The sequence below is a fragment of the Bactrocera dorsalis genome, chromosome 3 (genome assembly GCF_023373825.1).
Source record: "Bactrocera dorsalis isolate Fly_Bdor chromosome 3, ASM2337382v1, whole genome shotgun sequence".
In the NCBI taxonomy this organism is placed as follows: Eukaryota; Metazoa; Arthropoda; class Insecta; order Diptera; family Tephritidae; genus Bactrocera; species Bactrocera dorsalis.
Genome location: NC_064305.1, coordinates 26,235,163 through 26,246,530, shown reverse-complemented (window position 1 = coordinate 26,246,530; position 11,368 = coordinate 26,235,163). Strand labels below are relative to the sequence as shown.

The following is an 11,368-nucleotide window of genomic DNA, read 5'->3' as shown; positions in this document are numbered from 1 at the left end:
GTATGAGAAAAAGAAAAGGGTTGTTTTCAGGGGTTTTCCGGCAATTATTCGAATTTTTTTCTCCGCAGAAACCATCCCTGAACCTCAACGAAAATTATAAAAAAAGAATCATCAAATTTGGTTCAGTCGTACGAAAGTTATGAGCGTACATACAATTTGGCGATCCATTTTTATTTACATACATACATACATATATAGATTTATTTTCTTCAAATTTTTTTTTCGGAAAATTTTCCATAATTTCCTTAAGTATTCTCCTTGTTTGGGCGGAGACCTGTCCGAATTGGTGCTAATGACCAAAATCGGTTCAGGCGTTCTCCAGTTATAAGCGTAGTAACTAACATCACTTTCTTTTATACATATATATAGATAACTGATTTTGTCTTCTTTATTCCATAGCCAAATAATTTCCATTTCTCTTCTGTATATATTATTATCGAATACTAAATAGTTTCTAGAATATTCTAGAGGCCTTCTTGATAGTAACATATGTATGTTCGCTTGGTGGCGACATCTACCAGCCGTATCCAAAAACTTCTATATTTCATAGCGAAGAAGATCTTCCTTGTAAAATTGGATAGTGGATTTAGTTGGAGATTCTTTAAAGTAAATAAATAAATAAAAAGTTTGACTTGCCCAGTTGATTTAGCCATTTTCATCTGTCTGTCAGAACAATCGGAATCAAGTGGTTGTATTGAAAACTTTTTATTTGGCGAGCTATCTTCACCAAATTTGGTATGGGTTGTTTTCTCAAGAAACTTTACAATCTCCGAAGAAATTGTTCCGATTGGAACACCATAGCATATAGCAGCCATGCAAACTCAGCAATCAAAGTCAAGTACTTGCATGTTTTTTTTTTTCGGAAATTCTTAAAAATATGTGTTAATTGTTATAAATATTCACTATGTCTCCGTAACAAAACAGCAAATAAGTATGTGTATGTGTAAGTGTATTAGTTTTTGTGTAGGCCAAGAAATGTATGCATGTAGAAGTGCGCAATTTTTCCTTGAAAGTCCAATGAAGTGTGCTTTAGGGAAAACCAAAAATTAAAGGCTGCCATAAAACAAAAACAACAGCAACAACACGATAAAACAAGTCACACAATAACATAGTGGCGTTACGTTGCAGGATAATAATATTAATTTATTATCATCAACGATAAAGTTAGGCAACTTTCCAGTTGAAAAGAAGAAGCTGTTGCGGTTTATGCAAGTTTTCAGTTAGGAATCGATTTTTCAGCTAACTACATATTCATAGTATGTAGGCTTGGTTAGGCTTCAGAGCTTGCCGCTTTCAGCTTACATGCAAGTATCTGGGCGTCTTTCCTGTTCTTATATGTATGTGTGTAGGCATTTGGTTTGTAGTATTAGTTGGAAACTTGTATGAAACCTCTTGTTTGGCGCGTTCTTCTAACTGCTGCGTAAGCAATTTTGTTTTCTTTTCATATTACTCTCTTGTTCAGGGGATTGAAGCGGGAGTTTTCGTTAATAAAACCGGCAAATTTGGTTTATGGTTTTCGAGTTACTTAACTAATTGTTGGGCAAAAAACACTAACGAGACGCAATAACCTTCCTTTTGTGTATGCAAAGACCTATGTATGTACATATGTATTCATATATATGTAGTACGGGCTTATACGAGTATCAAAGGATGCTGAAAATCCTTTTGATTTATTAGTTTATGTGGGTTCACGATACAGGCAGTAACAGGAGGTGGTTGGATTGGATAAATCGAACCAAGCTTCGGGAACTTCTGGCGAGTCACTTCCGATATGTGTTGCCTGGAGTTTCCCAGTAATATATTTTCTCTCCTTTTGAACAAAGCTTTCAGCTTCTGAGCGATACAGCTGAGAATTAAGAGTTTAGGTTTAGAGGGGCTCATAGTAGATGCTTCCCTGCCAATCCCAATCGTAAGTGATATACTTTTCAACACTACTGATTAAAACGTTTTTGAAATTCAGCACCGATGAGACTTGCAAGTTTCCTTGTATGATGCACACAAATGTAGCTTTTTTGTGTCAGGCGTATGAGTAATCGAAACAGTATTTACATAACGGCCAAGGTAGACAATTTCTATTTTATTTTTTTTTTTTTGGTTTTTATTGCTTCAGTTCTAGATTAGAATCAAAAATACAATTAATACAATGAAATAGGAACAGGAGTAGGCTTCTTCTGAAGAAATCCATATGCAGAAAGTTAAATGACTAGAATTCAGTCTTTCAGGGCGGGATTCTGAGTACAAATAAAGGTGCCAAGTGAATTTCTGCTCTAAACGGTACGTTCTAAAACTTTCGAGTCAATAGCCAAGTGACAATTAAGGCTATTCGTAACGCCAATACAGAGTCACTACGTTGGGTTATGCAAGCCGGCAATAACCAGGCTGTCAGTAGGTAACTCGGTTAACAGCATCTGGGTGCTCAGTCATATAGGAGTATAAGTGAAAGGACAGACGAGCAAGCCTGCGCGAGGCCAGCTGGAAATACAATTCTCCAAATCGGCCGTAGACCATTCACCTCCTTCAAGGGTGGTTTGCAGCATCGTAGACAAAAATGTCAGGTCTTGGAATACTAGCAACACGGGGCATACCACAAAATTACTTCGGTGTTGGGTTGAAAGTGGTCGGACTAAAAAGCTTCTACTTCTAGGTAAAAGGAAACTTGATAATATTGTATGATCACATGGAATGGTTAACAAGTTTACGATACTAACGAAGTTTGACTTCATCCTACTTTTAAGACATCTGTTTTTACCAATGTTTGTAAATTTGGCATTTTCCGTGAAATTTAATACAACAATGTTAAGAATAAGTGATCGAGGTCATAAATAGTTGCGAGTGCGGCGCACTTATGTACAGCAAAACCTCCAACCATGAATTTCTTAGCAACGCTTTTTATGCGCAAATTTACAGTGAGTAGGTAGCGGCAGACTTCTTCTAGCCGCGCATATGAACACTAATGTAACTAAGATACACGTTGGGTGTCATAATTCAGGCTTCACTTGCCGCTTCATGACCCGAGCCTGACTTATGGTGTAGAGAATTTATATGACACACTACTTATACTCTCACACACACTTACACATTGCATTTGTGTGCTTTGGCAGTGAAAATTATGCTGTTGCTTTGAAAGAGTGAACGAAGTAAAAAACAACAGTTAGAAGTTGCACACGCATACAAGCATATACACATTTGCGAAAATTTATGTGAAACTACATTAATGGGAGCGCACAGAGCGCCCATTGGAGTCCTCAATGAATGAGCATGTGTTGAAGTGCTACGATGGAAAGGCTATAAAAATATTGTTAAAAGATTTTATCAAACAAAACAATAATATACTGTATAGCGGTCACAAAATTCACGATGCAAGCAAATGTACAGGTTTACAACTAACCATGTGGTCTAAAAGAGCGATGTTGAGAAAAATGTGAACAAAGCTTACCTTAAAATATACAGGTTGTGTTTTCCTATGGAAATACCTACTGTTTATTACTCGAGCGTAACGCATGAATAGTACAGTGTAAGTCTGTAAGCAGATTCTGGTAAACAGTTCGTTTGTGGCGCTTTTATATATAATGTGTGATCCAAATAGAGGTACTTAATTCAATAGCCTTTTTTATGACAAATCACGCGTGAATCGTGTCAATCTGTCTTGTTATTTTTCTTCAGTATTGTTTGGCTATTCATCATTTACAGACTTAAGCCCGAACAACGGTTATAAATCTTGAGAAGTTCCAAGAAGATCCAACCTTTTCGAGCCAAATTTTATTCGGCGAAGAGACCCATTTCCGGCTCAGTGGATATGTAGACAAGCAAAATTGCCGCTTTTGGGACGATGACCAACCTGAAGAGATTCTATCCAGAAAATACAACGGATTGGTGTGTATTTCTAATGAAGATCTTCTCACCGGATTTTCAAAGTATCAATTCTTTTCGCTTCTTTTGTTTGTTTCCCTTTCGTCCTCTGATGTTTATTGAAGGATACATTATGTTCGGAAATGCATACCTTTTTATCTTATTTGTGTATATCGACATACTGCTTTGGCTCCGCGTTGCCGTCGGATTTATGTACGTTTCCTGAAGTGAAGTCATACGTAAAGTACGCGCAATATCTATACTCGTATGATTGTACTCGTATATGCACTAAATAAGCTCTAATAAAATCTGGTTGGTTGAATATTCGCTGAAGTCATAGTACGAGGGGTTGATGGTTAATAACTTAACTGTTCGTTCAATAACCAATAGTGTCATCTTTATTTCACACTCTAATAACTTATTGTTTTACACCAGTGCTTCCCAAACTTAGTTTTGCCATGACTCGGTAATTTTCACACTGTCCTTTCGTTACTCACTAATATTAAACTCAAGACGGTTATATGAATATAATAATACACGTTTAATAATAGTAAGATAAATGTTTTATTAATATTAAATTATAATGTTTTGGTATCTTTGGTACTCAATTTTTAGTGCGAAGTATGTAGCTGTTGCTTATTTTTAATTATAGAGTTCAAGTTTGCTGAAATTGCTTAAAGTTTTATTCTGAGATCGGGTTCTACTTCCAGTCTGTTTCGATATTTATTCTTAAGCTAAACTAGTGTTGAAAACTCAGCTTCACATTTGTAAGTGGTCACAAAAGGCATTAAAAAAATCATATTCTTGACGACAAGACAACCAAAAATCAATCAATGGGCTTTTGTTAAATGTATCCTTTAGTGCTGTATCAGTTGACAGTTCAATCAACGAATCGACATCTGAATCTGGCAAATTTGTTTCGAAATCTAACTTGAATGTAAATGGGTTTCTTATCCAAGCTTTGTTGCCATCGATTGGAGGAAAATGTTCTTGAAAATTACTCACCAGCTCTAATAAATGTTCTGTAAATTGAGTTAAGGTGGCTTGTTCTAGTAGAGATTTTCCCACCACTAGCTCATAGAGTTAACACAGAAAATCAAATTCTCGACAGGTTTCCATATTTTAGTTGGTATTCAATTAATTTTTTTATACACTGAATATGATATATTAAGTTTACCACGAAGTGGTAACACTCAGTAAGAAAAGTTGGAGACCCCATAGAGCAGGGATGGGCACATTTTTAGCCCGCAAAGTTAGCAAAGTGCGCACGGCGGCTAGATGAGGGGAATATCAGTTTACGGAGAGAAGGGCATAACAAGTTGAGAAAAGTTGCGAAAATCAATTACATTCCTCCGTAACTTGATGTTCATCGCAGAGTGGTTGCGGCAATACTGACATTGTACACAAATTTAAGAGGGGAAGTTTACTTCATATCGGAATTGTACAGTTGTGTGAACAAAAAGAGGTAAACATAATTTGCACGTTTTAGAGATTCGCATTAATATCTGTTTTAATTTACCTTTGGATGCTGGAAATTCTAATCACTGTTAGGAAAAAATATATATATATGTTATACTTGTATCTAAAAACAATTTTATTTAATAAGAAAACAGCATATTTTAAAACTTCACAACACCTTATGGTTGTTCGTATTTTGTTCACACCACTGTACATGTGATAGATCAGTCAGTGGTGGTGATGCCAGTTGTAAAAATTCATTTTAGTTACAATTGGGAAAACTTTTATCAAGTTGTGGGCTTTTATACGTACATATGCAAATCTGCATATATGTATAAAAAAAGATACTTATGACCATTATATATATTGTGTTTAAACATACTGCAGTTCCATTTCACAACTAAATCGTACTTCAAAATCATCGGTTATGATCTTATATGTGCAAACCATCCGCACAACACAGCCCATGGGGGTTCCGCCATTTTAATCAAATCCAGAATCAAATATGAATATCTGGAAGAAGTTAGAGAACAATATCTACAAGCAGCAGGAGTTAAAGTTAAATGTGACAACCATGAGTTACCAATATACTCTGTATACTTTCCTCCAAGATTTAACCTTGAAACAGACCAATACGTTGATATTTTTAGATAGTTTGGTTCAAAATTTTTGGCAGGTGGGGACTTCAATGCAAAGCACCCTTGGTGGGGCTCTAGGATCATTAATCCTAAGGGCAGAGAACTCGAAAAATGTATTACCCAAAGAAATTTTTCCATTTTATCAACAGGCACTCCAACATATTGGCCAAGCGACCCAAGAAAAAATCCAGATCTTCTCGATTTTGTGATATACTCTGGTTTACCCAGATATAAGTTAAACATTCAAGACAGTAATGAACTAAGTTCAGATCACTCGCCTTTAATTGTTTCATATAATGAAAATGTTTACCAGACTTCCAAAAAATATAAGATCCTTACCCCGAAAACCGATCTCAAATCCTTCCAATATTGGATCGATAAACATATTGACCTTAACGTGCCCTTAGAAAATGGTGGTGAATTGGATTCAGCGGTAGAATCGTTTACAAACCTGGTTCATGAGGCCGCATATCTATCTAGCCCGATAAGAAACCAGCCGACTTTTACTGATCATTTACAGGTTCCTGCTGAAATTAAGAAAAGCCTGGCAGCTAAATAGATACCCAGCTGAAAAGAGAGCACTTAATAAAGCAACCAAGCTACTAAAATTAAAGCTATCTGAACTGAAGAATGAATCCTTCAGTTTGTTTATTAAAAGCCTTGAACCCACTAAAAACGATGAGCACAGACTCTGGAAAGCTACCAAGTATCTTAAACGACCAACCAAACGAAACGCAACAGTTAGGGACTCAAATGGGGTATTTTGCAGGAGTGACGAAGCCAAAGCAGAGGCCTTTGCTAAACACCTCTACCAAATTTTTCAACCTAATTCCTTAGGTACTAGTAGTGATGAAACAGAGATTGTAAATTTTTTAGAATCTCCGTGTCAAATGGACCTCCCCATTAGCAAGATATCAAATAGCGAAGTTGCTATGGAAGTACGTAGATTAAATAATAGTAAAACACCCGGCTACGACTATATTGATAGCAAAGTTGTTAAAATTCTTCCGGAAAAAGCTATCGAGTTTCTCACATTAATATATAATGCTATTTTAAATATAAATCATTACCCCACACAATGGAAATGTGCCACTGTGGTCATGGTCCCAAAACCAAATAAGCCTGAAAGCTGTCTTACGTCATATCGTCCTATTAGCTTACTGGTAACATTTTCGAAAATATTCGAAAGAATATTTTTGCAAAGAATGTCACCAGTAATTGAGGATCAAAATATCATACCTGAACATCAGTTTGGGTTCAGAATAGGACATGGTACGCCAGAGCAATGCCATAGGGTGGCAAATGTAATTACAAATGCGCTGGAAGAAAAAAAAATACTGTTCTGCAGCCTTCTTAGACGTTCAACAAGCTTTTGACAGGGTATGGCATCCAGGACTCCTCTTCAAAATAAAAAGGCTAATGCCAGCACATTACTATTTAGTGCTTAAATCTTATTTAAGTGACAGACACTTTTATGTAAGGCACCGAGATGCCTTATCAGAAATCTACAGCATTAATGCTGGTGTACCGCAGGGTAGTGTTTTGGGTCCAGTCCTATACACAATATTTACATCAGATATGCCCACATTACGAGAAATAGAGGTAGCAACTTTTGCTGATGACACAGTGTTTATCGCTTCTAGTGGCTCCCCTATAGAAGCTTCGTCTCTACTTCAAAATCAACTGAATATGCTGGAAGTTTGGCTCTACAAATCTATATAAATAAAAATGAATCGCCAAAATGTATGTACGCGCATCACTTTCATACGACTGAACCAAATTTGATAATTCTTTTTTTAAAATGTTCGTTGAGGTTCAGGGATGGTTTATGCGGAGAAAAAAACTCGAAAAATTGCCGGAAAACCCCTAAAAGCGGCCTTTTTCTTTTTCCCATAGAAACGAATGAATGTTTGTTTATTAGCAACGCTAAGGGAACGACTGAACCAATCTTGATGAAATTTGCAGAGAATGTTCTGCGTGGATTGGGGAAGGTTTAAAAATAAAAAAACCTATATGCTTTTCTTGAGGAAAAGTCGGAAAATTGGACAATACCAAAAAGTTAATTTTTTCCATACAAATTTTTTTTCAATTTTTTATTGTTTTGTTTTTCAATTATCTGAATCGATCAAATTTGTCGTTTGCTTCAAAAATTTTTGAAAATTATTCAGTGAAAATGTTATGTGTTTTTCACACAAAGTGATCAATTACAGATTGAAATTTGTCACGATGCCATGAAGACGTCGCGCTAATATCGGTTGCTATTGATAAATGTACGCGGTTCGACTTCATTTTAGTCATTGCGTACTGTGAATGATACGGTACGTGCAACTTTTTGAGAAGCAAGCCAGCAACTGGAATCACTGGAATGCAAATGCCTTCAAATCCGTGTCTATTATGGGATGCGAACAAAAATGGCATTTTCGAAAACATTTTACATCGTATTCGCTAATAATTAGAAATGGGTCAATTCCGGTTAATACTTCTGGTAGTTTGCTATCAATTCCATCTGCCTCTTATCAATTCACGAAAGATGAACTCACGACGAATGTTTATCCAAACATTGGCCAAATTATCGTAACTATAATTCCTTAAGTGAACGCGAAATGTTAGCTGCCAAAAATACCGATGTTGATGACTTAAACTGGAAGATTCAAAGTCAAATTCCTATAGACTTGCGCTCATACAAATCCATCGATCGTCTTGACAATGAAGACGACGCCGTGAATTATCCAGTGGAATTTCTAAATTCTTTGGAGAGACTTGGTATGCCATCACATTATTTGCGTCTCAAAGTTGGATCTGTCGTTATTGTGTTTCGCAATCTTCATGCGCCGAAACTGTGTAATGGAACCCGACTGATTGTGTCGCACCTATAGAATACAAGGGGCAGAATGCTTGATTCTACGAAATCTTTTGAGTTCTAACGATTTGCCATTTCAGTTCAAACGTATTCCGTTTCCAGTGAAAATTGCATTTGAAATGACAATCGAAAGGACCTAAAGATAGCCCTTTTCTTTTTCTCATACAAACGAATCAATGTTTGTTCGTTAGTAACGCTAAGAGAACGGATGAACCAATATTCATGAAATTTTAAGAGGTTGTTCGTTGTGGATCAAGGAAGGTTTAGAAATAAAAATATCTCATACTTTTCATGAAAAGTCGGCAAATTGGATAATTCCAAAAAGTAACTTTTTTCCATAAACATTTTTTTTTCAATTTTTGTTTGTTTTGTTTTCCAATATTTTGATTTGTAAATTATTTGAATAGTTCAATTTCGGTCGCTTGCTTTTTTATTCCGGCTATTCAAAAGAAAAATTATTAAAAATTATTTAGTGAAAACTTTCAATAGCAATACTGGCATATTTATTTATTTTGAATCGGACAGTTTTTTGATTTTTTTTTATTTATTATTACTTTTTTTGCAGTTTTATCGGGTGAAAATTTATAAATTTGTCTCCAGTTTCATTTAATATGTGTGTTTAGAGGTTTATCGTGGTGTTATTTATAAGAAAACTATTTACATTAATTACTTACAGTTTTTTTGCAAAAGCAAAATAGTGTATTTTGTGTTGTGGAGGTTAATTGTCGTGTTATTTATTTAAAAGAAAATGCCATCAGTAAAGCGTCACAATATCGGTCGGCGTACGCGTAATGCAAGTCGAGTGCATAATCTTCGGAACTATGAGATCGATGAACAGCGTAGGCAGCGTTTGGAGGCAAACAGAGTGAGAATTTCAGAAGTGAGATCTACAACAACTACGGAAGAACCTATACCACCGACTTCAGGCAGGAGGCTACAAAGCAGATCAACCGGTACAAATGCTCAAAACGTTATCCGCGTGCTTTGTCGGCTGATACAATTACAGGCACTGATGTTTACCCTCTGTATCGTCGCCGCTCTGTAGAAGATAACGGCAGAACAATAACGTTGCAAGTAAAAAATAAGGATGTGGTAGTTAACAACAGATGGGTTGTTCCGTATTCCCCGCTGCTCTCCAAACCCTTTAAAGCGCATTGCAATGTTGAGTACTGCAATTCGGTGAAGTCAATAAAGTATGTTTGCAAGTACGTCACCAAACGAAACGACATGGCTGTATTTGGTATTGCAGATTCTAATAACGATGAAGTTTCACAATATCAAATGGGAAGATATGTTAGTAGCAATGAAGCGGTTTGGAGAATCTTTTCCTTTTCTATACACGAACGTCATCCCACCGTAGTCCATTTAGCAGTTCACCTGGAAAATGGACAAAGAGTTTATTTCACAACAGAAAACGCAGCGCAAAGAGCTGAGAGACCACCAGCGACAACGCTCACAAGTTTCTTCGAGACATGCGCAAGTGATCCATTTGCAAAAACATTGTTTTACTTGGAAATGCCAAAATATTTTACATGGAATGCATCATCCAAAAAGTTCCAACGTAGGAAACAAGGACAGCCTGTACCGGGGTATGCAAATGTATATTCAACCGATGCTTTAGGGCGCATTTACACAGTTCATCCGAGAAATGACGAATGTTTTTACCTGCGTTTGTTATTAGTTAATGTTTGTGGACCAACTTCATTTAAATTTCTACAAACCGTCAATGGTGAATTGTGCACAACATATCGAGAAGCCTGTCAACGTTTACATTTACTGGAGGATGATATTCATTGGGATCATACACTCGCTGATGCTGTTATTTCATCTACTTCTCATCAGATTCGATCACTTTTTGCTATCATAATTTCAGCATGCTTTCCATCGAGTCCACAAAACTTGTGGAACAAATACAAAGACAATATGGCTGAAGACATTTTACATCAAATACGTGTAACAACGGAAAATCCCGATCTTGCAATTTGCACGGAAATACACAATAAGGTATTAACAACTTTAGAGGATTTGTGCGTGAGGATATCCGGTAAGATGTTGCACGAATTAGGAATGCCTGCGCCTAATCGCCCTATGCATGATGCACTCAATCGTGAATTTGAACGAGAACGGCAATACGATGGAAATGCTTTAAATCAATCCGTACAAAATAAAATCCCACTTTTAAATCTGCAACAAAAAACAGCTTACGATACAATAATGAAATCAGTAAATGGCGGCAATGGCGAATTCTTTTTCCTCGATGCACCATGTGGAACTGGTAAAACATTTTTAATTTAATTAATTTTATATACGATTCGTGCACAAAATCAAATAGTACTGGCAGTAGCATCATCTGGGATAGCTGCTACATTATTAGAAGGTGGACGAACTGCACATTCTGCACTGAAATTGCCATTGAATTTGCAAACATTGGTTCAACCGACATGCAATATAACCAAAACATCTGCAATGGTAAAAGTGCTACAAAATTGTAGATTAATAATTTGGGATGAATGTACAATGGCGCACAAACGAGCATTAGAGGCACTCGATAGAACAATAAGAG

General features: G+C 36.3%; 1 protein-coding gene across 1 annotated transcript; it reads left to right on the top strand.

Annotated features, from left to right (window-relative positions):
- Positions 1-10,728: 10,728 nt before the first annotated feature.
- LOC125777504 (uncharacterized) lies at positions 10,729-11,100 on the top strand. Its single transcript, XM_049452613.1, has one exon. The coding sequence runs from the start codon at positions 10,729-10,731 to the stop codon at positions 11,098-11,100; it is 372 nt and encodes a 123-aa protein (XP_049308570.1).
- Positions 11,101-11,368: the final 268 nt, after the last annotated feature.

Bases quoted from the DNA above. Each gene is read 5' to 3' on its own strand.
- LOC125777504 (XM_049452613.1), top strand. From the start codon at position 10,729: ATGGCTGAAGACATTTTACATCAAATACGTGTAACAACGGAAAATCCC.